This window comes from Oncorhynchus nerka, linkage group LG21 (assembly GCF_034236695.1).
Source record: "Oncorhynchus nerka isolate Pitt River linkage group LG21, Oner_Uvic_2.0, whole genome shotgun sequence".
In the NCBI taxonomy this organism is placed as follows: domain Eukaryota; kingdom Metazoa; phylum Chordata; class Actinopteri; order Salmoniformes; family Salmonidae; genus Oncorhynchus; species Oncorhynchus nerka.
The window spans coordinates 27,382,830-27,402,002 of NC_088416.1; the positions used below are offsets into that span (position 1 = coordinate 27,382,830).

General features: G+C 42.8%; 2 protein-coding genes across 8 annotated transcripts in view; one reads left to right on the forward strand and one right to left on the reverse strand.

Moving 5' to 3' along the window:
* LOC115104236 (ELAV-like protein 3) lies at positions 1-18,712 on the forward strand. 4 transcript variants are annotated; one of them, XM_029625549.2, is made up of 8 exons: positions 1-440; positions 7,291-7,528; positions 7,682-7,785; positions 10,116-10,269; positions 11,486-11,714; positions 11,868-11,921; positions 12,310-12,348; positions 13,184-18,712. In XM_029625549.2, exons 1-8 carry the CDS (start codon positions 423-425, stop codon positions 13,530-13,532), a joined length of 1,185 nt encoding a protein of 394 aa, XP_029481409.1. In that variant the 5' UTR covers positions 1-422; the 3' UTR covers positions 13,533-18,712. The 4 variants fall into 4 exon arrangements, with proteins under 4 accessions (XP_029481409.1, XP_064862568.1, XP_029481413.1 ...); XM_065006496.1 differs by having other exon boundaries at positions 13,205-18,712; XM_029625553.2 differs by having other exon boundaries at positions 7,291-7,507.
* LOC115104235 (glucosidase 2 subunit beta-like) overlaps positions 18,594-19,173 on the reverse strand; it is a 9,458-nt gene continuing 8,878 nt past the window's right edge. For 3 of the 4 annotated variants that reach the window (XM_029625547.2, XM_029625544.2, XM_029625545.2), the window contains exon 18: positions 18,594-19,143. The gene's annotated coding sequence lies outside the window, so the exon portion shown is untranslated. Of the gene's footprint in view, positions 19,156-19,173 lie in introns of all 4 variants that reach the window. The other variant, XM_029625546.2, reaches the window with a different exon arrangement.

Sequence of the window (19,173 nt, forward strand, 5' to 3'; positions counted from 1 at the left end):
CATTGCAGCAGAGGCACAGAAGGAGACTGCAAGAGGAGCTGGGAATATTACACACAGAACATAGCCGAACCACAACACCCTCCCCTGGACACACCCTGCTGGGGATCACTGCTTCTCTTTTTTCTGAACTGTCGCCCACGCCACTCGGAGAGAAAGCTCTCCCTCATCATCATCCTGAAGAAAACCCCTTTCTCCTCATTTTCACCCTACAGAGGACACCTACCAATCTCCAAGGGCTGAGATTCCCCTGGTGAACATTGTCTTTTTTCCTTTTTTCTTTTTTTTTCTTTTTGGATTTGGACACAGCCTCTCCACAGTAAATACACAGGCCAGCTAATATAAAGACCACAGATCATAGTATTGACTCAACCTACGGCTTGAAGACCTGCAAAACGAAGAAGGACCTAGATCACTCTCATTGTATGTCAAGAATGGTTACTGTACGTATATGCCTCATTTTTATCTTCTATTTGCAAGGATGGTGGATGTTGTAGCAGCAGCATGCATTGCATAGGCTACATTCTGGAGTGCAGACCCTTTGTTTTCCACTTGATTGTATTGTACACGAACATATATACATGAATGCATATAGCCCTATGTATATATACACATATTGAATATGATACAATATGGTATCTTTGATAGGCTAGCTAGCTATAATACTGGTATAAACAAACACACATGTATTACACACAATATTTGTAAGCTATAGTGGCCTAAATAGGCTTATACTACTGCTCACGCGGTTATGGGATATTGTCTTGACAAGATTAACGATCGATGCTGGCAATTAGTAATGTCATGCTGAGCGATGCGCCACGGCTGCCTGCGCGAGGCTCCATCCCTGCCTGCATCTTCGACGCTGGAGAGCAAAATGCTTTATTTTGCCATTTTATAGAGGACGATATATTTGCTTATCATAGGCCCACTAGGCTATATCAAAATCCATGGCTGCATTATTTGTATACACATTTTTCGATAAGGGCGTAGGGGGCAGAGGGTGCTGAGGCCGCGTGCGGCTGCTGCTGCTGAGCGGCGTAGAGAGTGGTGGGGGGAGGAATGTCTTTCTCCGCCTGCCCTGCCTGGCACAGCACATGGATGCTTGAGACGGATTTCTGAGACAAAACATGATGCCTCGGAGGCTGAGGGCCCATCGAGAGCAAGGCAAAGAAAAGGGTCGAGTCACTCAGTGAGGGGGAGGGGGGGTTACGGATACATTGGTTTGGATTGAATCAGGCAAGTCAAAATTCCTAAGGGTTCTTGTTGCGATGCAACGGAGTAAATGGGATGGAAATTTCAGAGGCCGCGAAACGAGGGATGGCGACTAGCGTTTTCTTTTTTTACGAGCCCATTTTTACCCATCCATCATAACACTTTTTTTTTTAAACTAGCGCCCATTTGAATCACGCCTGTTAAAGTGTTTATGTAGCCTTAGCAGCGTTAAATTAGCCTAGCTTCATAGCCGACGGCCGAATTGGGCGTGCCTCTGCTGGACTCGAGCGCGTAATGATGGCACGCGCTGGCTATTGGTCTCAAAGCTTTCAACTCCAAACATCCTCTTGATTTAATGACGCTGCCTCCAATTTATTCCTGTCAGCAGGTGGAATGATTTACCGTTGTGTTGTTCTCATGGTTTAGTAAATCCGGCGTGCAAGGAGCAAGCTAAATATATCAAATGTGATTAAATAACTACTTTTTATGCTCTATATTTATGCTTTATATAAAATGCTATATATTTATCAGGTAGGCTTTGTGCCTATGTTCTATCGACTTAATTTACAGATTTTAATGACAGGTGCAGGTAGAACCACATTTTCTATTTAAACAATAGGCTGCTACAATATCCAAAGGGATATAATAATTTGTTGCAACCAAAAACACAAATACGGCCATTTAGAAATTATACGCATTATAGGCCAACATAAATTATCGAATGACCATTCCATGGGACTTGGTAGCCTACTGCGATGTTCGTGTAGGCCCAAAATAAAATCTAGTAGCCTACATAATATAGCACGAGCACGAGCACGACCATGTTTATAAACTGAAGAGTAGACTTATTTTGCAAGTCCTAAATCTTTGAGATCATAATAATGCAATTATTTCAATCGATAGTCCACTTGATAATTACCTAGACCTATAGCCTCGGTATGTTTCAGCTGTCCTTATTGAATAGTAGCCTATTTCTATTTCATCAGTGTTTGCCCGTGTAGCTGGGCTAACAGGCAGGCCCAGAGCCCAGTCAGCGTCATGCACGTAGGCCTATAGCTCCTGTCCACATGTTCCGCAGTCCTCCGTGAGCATTGCCTGTACCGCAGTGCCAAGCAAATAAAACAGTTGAGTCAGATAACCTTCCCGGGGCACTTCCGCGATTCAAGGACAAGGACAGCAGAGGCCACCAAGTGTAAACGAGCCTAAATAGAACTGACGCTATGAGTTTATAATATAAGATGTATCCTGTATTTACATGTATTGTCAAATGATTTCGTCTAGAAAATAAATCCAACAATGGAGTATGACTGGAGGGCAAAATCAGGTTTAGCCTAAATAGATTTTGATTTATTTTGAAATACTCTAGATTTACTTCAAGATAGGGTACTGAAATAGACTCGTAGGCCTACATAAGAATAAGAGACCTCAATTGCCATGTTGTCACGAAAGTCATGCATGGTATAACCAAGCCTACTACTGTCCCCGTAAATTGAAGTAATTGACAGCCATGGTCGTGGAAATAATACAGCAACAAAGAAAATATCTACTAAACTGAGCGAAGATCATTTTGTAGGCCGAATTGGATTTTTCCCTCTTAATATGTCCTAAAAATATATGTTGTACATTATTATTGTTATTATTATTATTATTAGGCGTATGATTGACTTACTGGAGAGAAATGATGTTGGCAATTGTGGCGTTCATTGTTCCCGGAGCGTCCTGCAGCCCCTGGCCATGACACAAAGCGCTACTGTTTACATTAATATTCATAGAGCTGCCATAGTCTCTGTGCGCGAGAAGAGGAGGAACGGGTGGCTCTTTTGTTTGGTTGTTTCAATACCTTTATTCAGCAAAAAGGCGCTAGGGTTTGTGAATTCCTACAGAGCGCACATGTCTTGTTTTCACAAAATAAGGGGAAGGGGTAGACGATGTTGTGTAATATAAATGCGAACATTTTTAAATGCGTGAAAAGAAGCGAATGAAGCATTTTGAAATGTCACAGAAAAGGCTCGATGGTTTGGACAATGCATTCTGGTCTCAAACGGAATCGCCTGAAAGCCACTCCCTACTTCAGCACTCTGGATAGCGCCCCTTTTTCAACGAAAGCTACACACACAAACACACTCACAGGGAATTTGCAACATGGCTTATGTCTGTGTCATAAAATGCATTGACAAACGGGGAAATGATTTTAAAATATCACATTTTTCCTAATATAACACTGAAAGAAAACGATATATATATATAGACCTATTAAAAATGAGTGTTAGTGCAGAGCATTAGTTAGTGACTGTATGAAGGCTAAGGTTGTGAGTGTTGGGCTGTGACTTGTGTTGTCCTGTTATTTTACAGCTGTCACCATGATGATCCCTTTAAGCTGTAGAGAGTGTGGCTAATGCCTTTTGTTTAGGATAATCCTGTAATCTGTGTTATTTAGAAGGCCCATTTACAACCCCAGCCTAGAATCCACTTGCGATTCAGTCCTTCCAAAAGAATGATTGATGTATATTTTAAAAACCAGGATGAGAAAGAGGGGAAAAAAAGCATTGAAAATCGAGGCCTTTCTCTTGAGCTAAACCGTAGTTTAGTGAATCCCCTGTCTTTGGTGGTTCCATGAAATTAGATTTTCAAATGTATTTTTCAAGTTACTCAAATGAGACTTAATGCACTACCATTTTAGGCGGGTGGTATTGTGGTACAACGGTGTCTGCAATAGGGTTTTACTGATGAAAAAGAGAACCCAACAACTCCTAAATAACATGAAATATTCAGAACCTATTCTTTTCTGATGGTGCTGTTGCCAACAGGAAATAACCTTTTTGACAAGTCCCTTTTTAGAATGTAGAGAGCAGTCTTGACTCCAATGTATGGACCTGTGTTTGATTCCCATTAGTACACTTAGGAACAATGAGGCCTAGCATGAGAATCTCAGTTCCATCTGAATGCAGTCTTCTGGCTGATACAATTACAGTGATTTCCGTAAAGGGTAATCACATCATATGCTTTGACCTTTATCGGGACATGACAAAAGCTGGCCTGAATACTGTATGTGGCAGACTGCTGCTTTTCCTCTTAGGACAGGTCTTCATCTTCCATTTGTAGGAAAGCAACAGCAGCCACGTATATAGACAAGGAGAAAGACAATTTGAAGAAGACAACGCTGCCAGTATCTGTATATACATTTGGGTCATGTAATGTTGCTGTGTTTTGTAATTGAGCATTGTCAAGTGTAGGTGGTCTGTGTGCTGTGCTCACTCCACTCGGCAGGCAGAGAGAGGAGAGGAGGTAGGGCTCTGGGCTCTTGTTTGCGTGCGAGTCTGGGTCCATGTGTAGGCGATGCTGATGATGCAGTCCATTAAATATTAAGGGAGATCTCTCAGGTCCCAGAAATAGAAAAAGAAAGGCACATCTAGTGCCGGGACAAGGAGAAGAAGAGCTGGCCCAACCAACAGCAGAAATCTGAAAGTGTTGGGGGTGGTGTGTTTAATGTGTTTGTGTGTGGTTACTCTCTTTGTTGTCATTCATCATAATTAGCAACAGAATTCATTAACAGAATTAGCCTATCAGAGGTGGGCTGGTTGGGCCTTTATCTATGACCTGATGGGTAATTGCCTACATCCTTGCCATATCAGTACTTGGATATTGTTATGGATGTAGTTGATATTTTCCACTAATTTCTTTGTAAAGGCTAACATGTTCTGATGAAAATTACGACTTGTTCTATTTGTAGCATCCTAAAAGCACTCTATTCTGTTTTTGTCATCCTCCTGCTTGTTGGCATGGAGATCTCAGGGTGATGTTAGATGTTGCTTGTGTCAGCCAGTCTCTCCCTCTGTGTCTCTGTGGCCAGTCTGAGCCTGGGAATTATATAACTTTAGAACTTGTCACTGTGGATGCCTGGACTGCCACACTGAGGTCTATTTTAGTTGACAAGTCAAATTTGCTGGGATTTAGAGTCTTTTTGCAAAGGGCTGTAATATTTGGTCCGTTCTGTGGTAAATTCAGAAAATATTCATATTTCTATTAGTTTCGGAGTGTGTGTGTTACATGGTGACACATATTAGATGGATGCATTTTATGAATCTATTTATCATACCCATGTGGACTATTTGTTCTTTCCCATTATGCATGAAGGATGATCTTTTAACTGGGTATTGTAGAACCTTCTGTCCATGTTCTGTTCCAGTGCAGTCCCTAGATCAGCAGATCATACCGCTCTAGTCGAGACCAAAGAAGCCCATAACATGTGTATTGTATGATGGATGGCTAGTCTACTTTGCAGCAGCTCTCATGTGCTGCTTAGCTATGTGTGTTTGCAGTGTTTTATTTTTAGGCTGTCATAATTCACTCCCTTTCCCTTTCCTTCTCCCGCTTCCTCTCCCTCTGATGTTCTCTCCCTGTCAATGTCAATTTGACTTAAATATATTCTCTGCTTCCACAAAGCCATCGAATATTAATACATGGAGAAAAACAATATCTGCCCAACAGAGATGGATTATTTCGTTCTCTCTGCCTCTATCTTTCTGTCCACGCACACGCACACACACACACACACAACCAAAAGTCAGCCAGCCATTAGCGACAGTCTTGAAGCCGCTGTTACCTGGGCAACATGGTTCAAAGTACAGCTCAAGGCAGAAATCAGGTTAGAAGGAGGAGAGAGAGAGACAGAGAGAGAGCGAGACAGAGAGAGGCATGAGCACGGAGGGGGGAAACAAGATGGGGGACACTAAGAGCTACAACAGGGCTTGGGGAATATCATCAAAGCAATGAATGCTTTTAGAGTAATATGTCCATAGCAGGGGAAAAGGAACACTACTCAGTCTCCTCCATTAAGTTGAATGGATAAACATCAAAAGTAAACCCTGCCACGCAAAAGGGAAAATGATATAACCAAAACAACAGACAAACAGTAGTAAAGCTGCTGGTAATATTGTACCTTCCTCAAATAATTCTAAAAGCTTAGGCTACACTGTGAGACCTACTGGAGCTTTGGCGGTAGACGCCTTATAACACCCACCAGTCAGAGACCTGCAGTCACCATGCCAGCCAGGCTCACAGATACCAGCTTGAATAATGGTACTTATTTAAACCACACTTTCCAGGTACACTATACCAGGAAATGGAACAGGGAGCCAAAATATTTGTATCAGTTTGGGTTGAGCCCAGGAGGCCAGTAGTACAGGGAGGACATATTTGTACTAGCTTGTTTACACAGTATGTCAAAAGACAGTTATATTCGAGACAGAATGGTGAAAAGGAGGAGCGGACGAATGGAATACATGGAGCAGGGAGAGAGGGAGAGAAAAGGAGAGATAGCGGGAAGTTTAGTTTCTGACCTGCACACACAGCTGTTCCATGAAGACAATCCCCTGTGGGTCAAATGAAGCAACATGGTGTACTCCAGAGCAACACACAATGACACCAACACACCTCTAGTGGGCACAAATACACACTCACTCACTCCATCCACTCGCACAAACAAGATTGAGTCGGAGTCACAAAACACGCACTTACAAAAGAAGGTGAGCACACTAAAAGCCAGAATGTATTTTTGGGGTTGAAACGTTCCATGTGGCTACATGACAGCCTTCAGAGACGTTAGGCCTGAGCAGATTAGACAATGTCACTTTCTCTTTTGTCTGCCATGTCAACCTCCCCGTCCCAACGCCCACTGCCCCACCACCACCACCAATACTTAGGACCCTGTAATGATGTAATGCTGTTTGACCCTGTGGCTGGATGGATGGATGGAGGCTGGGGGATGGGAGGAGGAAACGGGGAAAAAGGACTGTGACATCTGCAGGGCCAGAGGCAGCGAGAGAGAGAAAGAGCGGGGGGGGGGGGGGTAGAGAGGGGTCTGTGTGTAGCCGACTGCTATCCCTGCCTCGCATCCTTCCACCCCCTCAGCTGATGTCTGACCTCTTCCATAGCTGACAATGACAGAGCGGACATTCATTCAATGAGCCTATATTAAAGGCCTACTAACAACAGCCCACCATTACTCTACTGTGTGTTATTACTGCGGATGTATATTATTTGTACACAGGGTTCTATATTCTTCCTTTTCCTCAGCAGATAATCAGCACCATGGAAACCCAGGTGTCCAACGGTCCGAGCGGAACCAGCCTGCCTAACGGGCCAGTCATCAGCACCAACGGTGCCACAGATGACAGCAAGACCAACCTAATTGTCAACTACCTGCCTCAGAACATGACCCAGGAGGAATTCAAGAGCCTGTTCGGTAGCATTGGAGAGATTGAATCCTGCAAACTGGTCCGAGACAAGATTACAGGTATTCATGATGCTTCAGCAGGTACAGTTGATGAATAGACAGACAAACCAAACCTATTTCTAGTTGGAGGATAACAAATAATCTCATACAGCATATGTACCTGTTGGTACAGTTATTTTGGTGCAAAAGCAGTTTCTAAAGGACCATTATCGATATCTGTTTTCAACGATTTAGGCCAGAGTTTGGGCTATGGGTTCGTAAACTATGTGGATCCCAATGACGCAGACAAGGCCATCAACACTCTCAACGGTCTCAAACTGCAGACCAAAACAATTAAGGTAAGGCACCTGTCCTTCCTGCTTTTCAACCTGCGCCACTCTCCATCTTCACTGCTTCAATACGCTGCGGAAGACCAGGAGAAAGGCAGGGAGCAACTCAAAGAAAGGGAGGTGGCGAGAGAGGCAGAGAGAGGCAGACGTGACAAGAGGGGAAGGAGGAAAAAACAGGAGGGGTCGCAGGAACAAAGGAAGTGAGCAGAACAAGAAATGAGAGAGGGAGAGTGGAGAGGGGGAGAGTGGAGGTCAGAAAGCAAGGGGCTAGCAGCATGCAGAGGTGATTGTGATGGAAATGTAATCAGGGAGTCTCACTGTGGGGCACGGGGGTCAGTTCAGGCTCCCCCATCTGCCTCCAATTTGGCCTAATTAGGGGGCTTCTTTGTCCCCAAAATGGATGGGGGGGAGGAGTGGGAGGGGGAGGAGGTGAGGGGGGCAGATTAAACACTACTCCATCCGTCCCTCCGGCCCCCCTCCTCCCACCTGATCAAAGTAAATCATAGATTGGGATAAAGCGCAGGCTTAGTTCAAATCAGACTTCTGAAAGACTGGGGCAGAGAGAGTCAACAGCATCAGGAGCTGGGTTGGGCTGTTGGAGTTATACAGACAGGTGGCAATCATATTGTTAATCATTATTTCAGTTACGTTACTGTACAAATACACATATATTGTATTTAGGGGGCAATAATAACATTATTACTACTGTTAGTAATATGATATTAAAATAATTGGACCGATATAAATGCCAGAAAATGTATACATTTTGTGGTTGTTATTGATATTGTTGTTAATGTTGTTATTACAATTGTTAAAATATATATATTTATATTATCAGGAGGGCTATTTTGAAAATCAATTAATATTATACAGCCATAAAACAATGACCAAGCAAATGTCATATTTCCACCAAAGCATTGTGAGATGGCGGGAGGGGGCAGGAGGAGTAAAGGGTAGGGAGTAGCTTGGGGAGCAGAATGCCAATGGCAGGATTAGGGGCCATATGGGCTGCAGGCACCATCTGTACTGTGGGAGAGAAAGGGAGAGGGTTAATTATAGGGAAGCCTCCGCTACCCCTCTCCCTTTCTCTAGCACCCCCAATCACTGCATCACACACCCTGTCCACGCGCACTGTACACAATACTGGAGTCCTGCACACTCACTGCACCATTTACAATGAGGAAAACTTGACTCTCTACACTCAATGGGTCGAATACATCCATTGGCTATGTGTTATGCGAGGCATGCTAATACTCGATATTGTCTGGACATGTCAATCTAAATGTTCACGGTCACTAGAAATGTCCCATATTTATATCTAAAACACATTCATTCAAGTTATACTGTACTTGTATATGCAAGTATGTGTTTATATAATAAGGAGTGAATGTTTTAGTGAGTTGATTGATAGTCGGGGATGCTGTCTTGTGATCTATTTATATTGTTTGCTGGTTGCCAGTGGAGCTGTTCTCCCTCGAGGCTGGAAACAAAGGAAAGAGGCAGGACATGGAGGGGAGATCAGCTTATCTCTGGCAACACTCGCTCCCTCTCCCTCCATCCGAAACAAACAGGCAGACCACTCACAACCATGCACTGACTCTCACTATCTATCATACTCTCTCACTGGCTTTCATACACGCCAACGCATGAATGTGTAGACATTTTCATAATCAATCTAAGTCACACTATAGTCTCACCATAGAATACTAATGTTAACTTTGCACAACGGTGGACACAATCAGTCACAAAGCGTTCCAAAAAACAGTCACACACGTTGACAAAAAAAGACGAGTAAAATGAATATTCATGCACGGCTACAAGGCCAGCAGCATACCACCCTGCATCCCACTGCTGGCTTGTTGCTGAAGCTAAGCAGGGTTGGTCCTGGTCAGTCCCTAGATGAGAGACCAGATGCTGCTTGAAGTGGTGTTAGATGGCCAGTAGGAGGCACTCTTTCCCCTGGTCTAAAAAAAATATCCCAATTCCCCAAGGCAGTGACTAGGGACATTGCCCTGTGTAAAGTGCTGTCTTTTGGATGGGATGTTAAACGGGTGTCCTGACTCTCTGTGGTCACTAAAAGATCCCATGGCACTTATTGTAAGAGTAGGGGTGTTAACCCTGGTAATCTGGCTCTCATAATGTCACCTATAATCATCCCCAGTTTAAAATTGGATCATTCATCTATTCCCCTAGGTTGTTGCTGTAAATGAGAATGTGTTCTCACTCAACTTACCTGGGAAAATAAAAAAATGACTATATGGTTTTATGTACAATAACAATATGGGAAACCTTTGATTTGATATCAGTATTAAAATGTGTGTTTCTTTGATGTGCTGTAGGTATCGTACGCCCGTCCCAGTTCAGCATCTATCCGTGATGCCAACCTGTATGTGAGCGGTCTGCCTAAGACCATGACCCAGAAGGACATGGAGCAGCTGTTCTCCCAGTACGGACGCATCATCACCTCCCGCATCCTGGTGGACCAGGTTACAGGTACAGCCTTAACTCACTTCTGGCACAACTGATTCTAACCTACAATTAGCCTATTCTAACGTACCCCTGACCTACTCTAACATACCCCTGACCTACCATAACTCTAGTCTAACATACCCCTGACCTACCCTAACTCTAGTCTAACCTACCCCTGACCTACCCTAACTCTAGTCTAACGTACCCCTGACCTACCCTAACTCTACTCTAATGTACCCCTGACCTACCCTAACTCGAATCTAACGTACCCCTGACCTACCCTAACTCTACTCTAACATACCCCTGAACCACCCTAACTCTAGTCTAACATACCCCTAACATACCCCTGACCTACCCTAACTCTAGTCTAACGTACCCCTGACCTACCCTAACTCTAGTCTAACGTACCCCTGTCCTACCATAACTCTAGTCTAACATACCCCTGACCTACCCTAACTCTAGTCTAACATACCCCTGACCTACCCTAACTCTAGTCTAACATACCCCTGACCTACCCTAACTCTAGTCTAACGTACCCCTGTCCTACCATAACTCTACTCTAACATACCCCTGACCTACCCTAACTCTACTCTAACATACCCCTGACCTACCCTAACTCTACTCTAACATACCCCTGACCTACCCTAACTCTAGTCTAACATACCCCTAACATACCCCTGACCTACCCTAACTCTAGTCTAACGTACCCCTGACCTACCCTAACTCTAGTCTAACGTACCCCTGTCCTACCATAACTCTAGTCTAACATACCCCTGACCTACCATAACTCTACTCTAATGTATCCCTGACCTACCCTAACTCTAGTGTAATGTACCCCTGACCTACCCTAACTCTACTCTAACGTACCCCTGACCTACCATAACTCTAGTCTAACGTATCCCTGACCTACCCTAACTCTAGTGTAACGTACCCCTGACCTACCCTAACTCTAATGTACCCCTGACCTACCCTAACTCTAGTCAAATGTACCCCTGACCTACCCTAACTCTAGTCTAACGTACCCCTGACCTACCCTAACTCTAGTCTAACGTACCCCTGACCTACCCTAATTCTACTCTAACATACCCCTGACCTACCATGGACTTATCCTTACCTACTCTAACTTACCTCCCCCTAACCAACTGTAACCCTACTCTAACCTTTCCCATCTCATTGGACCAAGTCAGAGTCATGACTCACCCCTCAGGTGCTAACATTAGCTTGCTTTCTGACCCCGGAGCAGGTATATCGCGAGGAGTGGGCTTCATCCGGTTTGACAAGCGGAACGAGGCGGAAGAGGCCATCAAGGGCCTGAATGGCCAGAAGCCCCTGGGCGCAGCCGAACCCATCACGGTGAAGTTCGCCAACAACCCTAGCCAGAAGACGGGCCAGGCCCTGCTCACCCAGCTGTACCAGACCGCTGCACGCCGCTACACTGGCCCTCTGCACCACCAGACTCAGCGCTTCAGGTACTGCCCCCACCACCACCCAATCCCTGCTCTGACCTGTCTGTCATCTGACCCGACACACCTGCCCTGCTGGAACGAGCACTACGGCGCTCGCTCATCCTATCTTCCTCTCTTTCTCTCCCTCTTTTTTCTTGACTTTCTTTTAAACTGCAGCCTCATCCCTCCATTTGGAAAGGGACCAGATCCAAATAACAGCACAAAACCAATGTAAGAGACCCCCAATGTATCAAAGCACAAATCAAATGAAAACAAAGCAAAGTGCTCCAAACCAGTCAAATAACATAGTATCTACTAAACAAGATGACGAAATTACATTTAAATGAATCAGATAATGCAGATCTCCAACACACACACACACACACACACTAACAAACTGATTTGCATAGTGCGTTGTTGTGGTTCGCCAAGGCTAGGACGTGAGCTCTGTGATGGGTTGCTGTTGGGATAGACAGACGGCTCCTCTACAGTACAGTGAAGGGCGCCCTCTGGAGGCCAGCTGGCAGAGGAGCAGGAGCAGCATGTTAAAAGGCCTTCCTCCTCTCAGACCTCACCACTAATGTCTCCACCCCCTTCATTTCTCCCTCTTGCGTTGCAGACTCGACAATTTACTAAACGCCAGCTACGGAGTCAAGAGGTAAATGCCAAAGGTGTACTTTGTCAAATAAAAAAAGATACAAAAAAAAAACATCCATGCCTAAGAACAAACCTCAAACAAAGTGACTGGAATACCACCTGCTGCCTTCACCTTGAAATGACAGATTATGAAAATATTCCCTAATTCCCTATTCACACTGCCCATTAAACTGAGAAGTTATGTAACAACCAGTCCAGACAGTATAACACATCTAAATATGCAGTGTCTAGGGTTGTCTAACAAGCAGGGTATTCTGGCATGGCTTTGTTTATAATCTTTTGGTTTGATTACGTAATGGATCTGATGTGTGTGTATTTCTTTAGGAACTAACATTATCAGTTTCGGTTTTGCTTTAACGTCCCCTTTATTCCGCCAGCATGGACATACCAGATTGAGTTTGCGTCTTCTTCTGTTTGCTCCAATTTTCCTATGATTTGATTTGAATTTGCTTTCATCCCTCTCTAGGTTTCTGTGTTTTGTTCAATATTGTGATTTCCGTTAAACATTGTGATTTCTGTGTCTAATCTTCGCAGAGGCTTTGGTCAGCAGAGAATATGACTAAAATATGCAGAGTGTGGGAGTTTGTGTGTCATAGAAGCAGTGTGCTGTTTTGTGTGGAAGCAGGTAGTCTGGAACCACTGTGGTACCCTGCCCACACATATATTTATCTATCTACTCACTGCAGAAAAAGTGGGGATGGAGATCGATTGGGTCACCAGACAAGACTCCATGCCCCTCCGACTACCAAGCCTTCAGCACATATCATAGCTAGAAACATGGCCAGTATATAGAGAGATGATTGCTGTGTGGAACTTCAGAATGACACCCAATGTAGTTCTCCCTCTCTTCTTCCTAGGTTCTCCCCCATCACCATCGACAGCATGACCAGCCTGGCGGGAGTCAACCTGACCGGGCCCACCGGAGCCGGCTGGTGCATCTTCGTCTACAACCTGTCGCCCGAGGCTGACGAAAGCGTCCTGTGGCAGCTGTTTGGGCCCTTCGGCGCCGTCACAAACGTCAAGGTCATCCGTGACTTCACCACCAACAAATGTAAGGGCTTCGGCTTCGTCACCATGACCAACTACGACGAGGCAGCCATGGCCATCGCTAGTCTCAACGGCTACCGCTTGGGAGACCGCGTGCTGCAGGTCTCCTTCAAGACCAGCAAGCAACACAAGGCCTGAGAGAGAGAGAGAGCTGCTAGCTGACGCCAGCTCCTTCAGCCAGCAGGGAGCACCACTGAGCTCCCTGTTACTATCACTCTACATGGGCCTGGACTGAGTCTCTCTCTCTCTGATGCACACTCACCCATACACAGCCCTATACACATACATACACACATTATCAGACATGCACACACTATTAGACATATTTACACATTCAAACATACACAAAGTCAGAGTTTCAAACAAATACACTAGTAGAGTTTTTCTTTTCTCTTTACACAACATGCTAGTCCTTCCCTACGTTTGCCTGGATTGAATTAGTGGGGGTGCGTTGTGTAGTTGGTCTCTGGGGGTGGGGGGTAAGAGGCCTCGATGAGGGAGACAGTCTAACGAATGTGACAGAGAATGTGTGCTGAGTGCTTTGATTGAATTCAGGCAAATAATGACAAAAACTGCTGAAACAAAATGATCAAAAATCTAAAATGAACTACAAATATGTGCAATTTAAACCCCAAACTCTTACCCCACGAACTATCCCATTATCTTGCTGGAGAGAGTGTAGTCACTTTTTTTTTTACACTTGGGCATTTTGAATCAGTGATTTTTTTTAGATCAAAGAAAATTAATTAAAAACAGTGTTCTCTTATATACATATATTAAAATATAACTATATATTCAATATTTAAGGTGGTTATAATAGCCGAGTATGTAAGCATTTTCTAGAAACTTTGACTACTGTTTCCTGGCTCAACATTAGGTAGGTTGTGACTAGCTTTAGGGCAGTTTCTCTACCCTAATAAGGACAGATCCCATACGATTTAGGTTATCAGACTGAACAGATACTGGTCACAAAGACAAGCAGCCTGAAGGCCACCAGAATTACACCCTCACTACACAACACAGTCACACATCAGCCCTGTTAGGGGGGAAACAACACATCACTGACATCTATTTTTTTTCACTCTGGTTCTTCTATTCAGAGTAGAATGGATGGATTCCACCACAAGCAGAGCTGTCTGTGTGAACAACGTAGAACATTATCCCAGCTAGTGTTCCCATGGAGACAGTGTTCATGTACAATTCTCTGAGAGACTAGGGACCGTGAGATTAGAGCAGTCATTTCACCAAATCACAGAGCCACTTTACCAAAACACCCAACCAGATATAACACCCCTCCAAGGGAATGAGAAGGTTTTTACAATTCAGTGGAAATGATTGGCCTGGCTACGTAGGCTCAACATCACCATTATGCACAGATCAGATCGAGAGGACGGTAGTTTTGACTTAGGTTGAGATTCCGTCATGACTGAGCAGTGATATCTCCTCACTGAGTCCTAGAGGGTGAGACAGCTTCTTGCCTATTCCTCAGTTTACTAAACACTCCTCAGTTTCATTCAGACCCCATATATGACACTTTATAGAAGCTCCTGAGAATCCGTTTCTATTCACTCTCATTATAACCTTGCCTGCCCTGTCAAAATAGAAGAAACCAAGCCTGTAGAAACCAACAGTGACAAGTTTGTTTATCTCACATTGGAAACTCAAAAATAATTTTTTGTTGATTTGCAACATCTGATCGGCACTATCACCTAGCTGGAATTTAAAAAATATCAACAAACCCATGGAAATAATTTATGACACCCCTTGATGAAAATAGAACAACAAAATAGTCTTGGTGACTGTCTGTTAGAAACATCTGACAAGACGTTTCATGGGGAGAGATAGGATTACAATATAAAGACATCTGCATATAATAGATTAAATAAGGTAAAGTGTGTTCAAGACATTTTTGCTTTTCTAAATAACGCTGTGTTAGCCAAAGAGGACAACCATCTCTTTGAAAGGATTACTTTAGAGACAAATCTATTTTTATACATACAAAATGAACAAGACCTTGTGCTGAATTTTTACAGATTCTTAAAACTCTGAAAAACTGGGACACCGCATGGCTGTATTTTAAGCCCTTTGATCTTTGAGAGAGGGATGAGCGCGTGCATGCGGTGTATAGGTGGGGGTCGAGGGAAGGGGGCGATGAAGAAAAGTTCTCACACAACCTTACTTTTTCAACCACAACTTATAAACAAACTATTGAAATAGCAAACAAAAAGAACATAAACAAGGACATCGGAATAGAACAAATACACATCAACACAAACCAATTCACTGATTAGGAATCAAACGTTAGAGACAAATCTGCATTACTAATACTGCCATCTTTGAGTGTAAACTAGACAAACACATATCACTTTCTCTGAAGTTGCGTACATTCAGTGTTGCTTCAATGATTGTACAGTGAAGTGTTATCGCTTTCACAGGAGACACTTAAATCAGGCTGCAGTAAAGACAGTCAGTCAGGCCCAATGATTTGTCCTCACAGACACCTTGGGCTGGTTCGAAACAGGAAGGCTTGAAGTAGATTCTCAATAAAGCGTCCTTTCAATGCAAAGATGATTAGGTTTATTTGAATGAAGATTTCGCCAAAGAATTTGGAATATGAGTGTCAATTAGAAATAATTCAGTCTATACTATTACTAACGGCTCCCCTGATAATTCTTCTATAAACCATTATCATTTATTGCACGAAGATCCCTTATCATTTTAAATCCCCATAGCGCTTGCAGAAATATATGTTGTTCATATCAAATTATATCAGAATGGACTAATATCTTTTGGTTAACATATCTGTTGAGTAGATATAATTTAGCCCATTTGCACAGGTGCTTACCACAAACCTACAACAATGTAAACAAAGAATTCACCTTTCAGCAAAAACCACGACAGTTCCACACAAGTGTCTCTTGAACCTCAATACTGTAATACTCACACCATCCGCTCACAACAGGAATCCAATTAATCAGAGTATGACAGCACTGTTTCAGTTGAACCCTGAGCCTCTGTCTAACTCTGACCATTCCATTTCTTACTGTGCCCCAGTAGTATATTGGTGGTGTGCCAACCAAAACAAACATGAAATGTCATACATTAACACCCTGTCATAATCTAACTCCACACCTCCCTTCCCCATTCAATTAGTTGTGCCCATACTCAAGAGAAAGTAGCACAGTAGGACTGATACAGCATCACTTTAAGAGACCAGATGTGAATCTTGGGAGCAGAACAGCAAATAGGCCACGTTGTTGAGCTGCAGTTGAAGTAGTCCGTCCCACTGGTGATATGGGGTAGAGTTCCAGCCCAGTTCCCCCACACCCTAGACCAACAACAGGCCCTAGGCCACACCCTAGACCAACAACAGGCCCTAGGCCACTCCCTAGACCAACAACAGGCCCTAGGCCACTCCCTAGACCAACAACAGGCCCTAGGCCACTCCCTAGACTAGAGCAACAACAAACTGTCCCAACTTACACAGCCAATACAGAGACCCTCTTCTCTTCCTACACCTATGTATGGTAGAGAGCCAAGGACAATGGCAGGAGACAAATGTACTGCACCGTTTGAGCAACAATAAATAATCATCTAAAAAGACAAAAAAACTTTCCTATGGAACAGTAAGTGCAATGTGCTTTGTTTTTATATTGACTGAGAACAAAAAGATATATATATTTTTTAAAAGAAAAAGAAATTAAACATCACACTGAAATGGTTTGTGGGGAAAAGGCGGAAGGATCAAATGTAAAGAAATCTAAGTGTTAATGCACTGATTCATTAAAGAGAATCAAACACGCACCGATGGAGAGCTCTGGAAATGTCCACAATCCCAGCCCCGGATTAGTGCTCTGAACATGCAAGCTAAAACTAACCGCATATTATTATTGGGTGAATAAAAAGAGCAATTTAATTGAAAAGACCTTGAAAGGGATACTGTCTAATATATCATCAGTTTTAGCCCACGTCGATTTTAGAATATAATTTTTCCTGTAATTTGATTTTCTTTTACATATCAAGACTCACATGTTAACTTAGCGTATTTGTGTTGTTGACGTTACCATATAGGACACACATGGGTCCAAGATTTTATTTGGTTGCTTTGATTGGGTATTTTTTTTCTGCATTCCATTATTTAATTAGTTGCAGTTCTTAGTGTATGCAGATTTTAGACTTAGTTAGAAATTTATTTCAATCAAAACGTGTTCAATTGTGTTTGTAAAAGTCTGTGGTAGCTTTTGTTGCAACATAAATAATTTAAACAGAAAAAATTCAAGATAGCGCCAACAAACTTGTATTATTTGGGCGACTTAAGCTTGTAGTTTTAACTTATTGTTAACTTAAAAACTATTTATTATTATTGCCTCGTATAAAGTATGTTTTGTGTATATTTATGGTTTATTTCATTATATTTGCAAGTTTAAAAGATTAAGTTTGCCAAAATTGTTACATTTTTTCTTAAAAAGGGAACAAATAGATTAAAAAACAGCTTTAGAAGTACAATTTGGAAATGTTCTCCATAGTCAAAGAATGCACTGCTATATTTAACTAATTGAAGTGTATAAACATACATGCTGTGTGCTAGATGTTATGCCTTTACTGCCTGTGTTCTGTTTGTCTTGTTAAATGAAAACCTTTTGATTATTTAATCTAATCACAGTCTTGTTTTTCCAGCCACTGAGAACCCTGGGGAGTGTCAGTCAAGACATGGGCTGGGCCTGGGGTGTGGCCTAGTGTAGGCTCCAGGGCAGAGCCTGGACCTTAGGCAGTGCCTGAGGCTCCATGTGCACTCAGCATGCTTTCCCTCCTACTGCTGATGAACAGAACTACTGTAGTTATTAGAAGGACCATAGTACCAAACTCCAACATGACATCTCATGTACAGTAGTTCCAACAGCAGCCAGGAGGAAAGCATCGTTGGGGGGGGTTACTCCTATAGGAAAGGGGTCAGTGGTTCTTCTGTTTCTCGACCAACTGTATTTTGTGTCTATTTATTTAGAAGAGGGGACACAAGAGTAACTTAGTGACGTTCTTCTTACAACATTTTCCTGGAATGGTAGAACAAATCAAAGGAGAAAATGATCAAAACAGATCTACTGGCATCAATGTATCAATGTCAGTAGGAAGATATCAAAATCTCATACTTCCAAACATGACCAAATGAACAATGACAAAATGTAACAAAGAAAATAAACCTTTCAGTTTAGGATATTTATTACTGGGATTTCAGCTGAAGACGCTTGAAGACTTTTTCATGGAATTGTTTAATTATTTGTACTTTACATGCCAGAAAAAATAAAAGGTTACAAATCTGAGTGACCCATGTTGTTTTTACAAGATGACATTGAGCGTTGTCATTTCCAGAGGGTAACAATGCAAAACCATTGATGCGCATAAGACACACTGCCCAGCATCATCATAATGCACATCATTGGCATCATCTACTGTAGTATTTATTAGAGCATAGTTAACATACTGACTATCCTGCTTAGATACAGTACAACTTTTGTTGATTGGCAAAGTAGAACACAGGAGAAAATGATTCAGCATATTCAAATTCTACTTCCTTTTTTTGGTTAATGGACTGACTATTTTTTTAAATCTAATTGAAACATTAAACCTAGACAAACAAACAACAGAACAGACAAGTAGGAGTAAAGAACCTGCAACCATTTTGAATCTTCATCTTCTAGTTTGTGAAGCCAGAGTGCAGCAGCTGGTTGTTGCAGAGCAGAACAGGGTGAGGCTAGCATGTAGTCCATAAAGAGAAAACGGA

Excerpts from the sequence above, each read along its gene's own strand:
- LOC115104236 (XM_029625549.2), top strand. Across the intron at positions 7,786-10,115 it reads TGCAGACCAAAACAATTAAG|GTATCGTACGCCCGTCCCAG; the intron begins GTAAGGCACCTG and ends GATGTGCTGTAG. Across the intron at positions 10,270-11,485 it reads CCTGGTGGACCAGGTTACAG|CAGGTATATCGCGAGGAGTG; the intron begins GTACAGCCTTAA and ends CTGACCCCGGAG.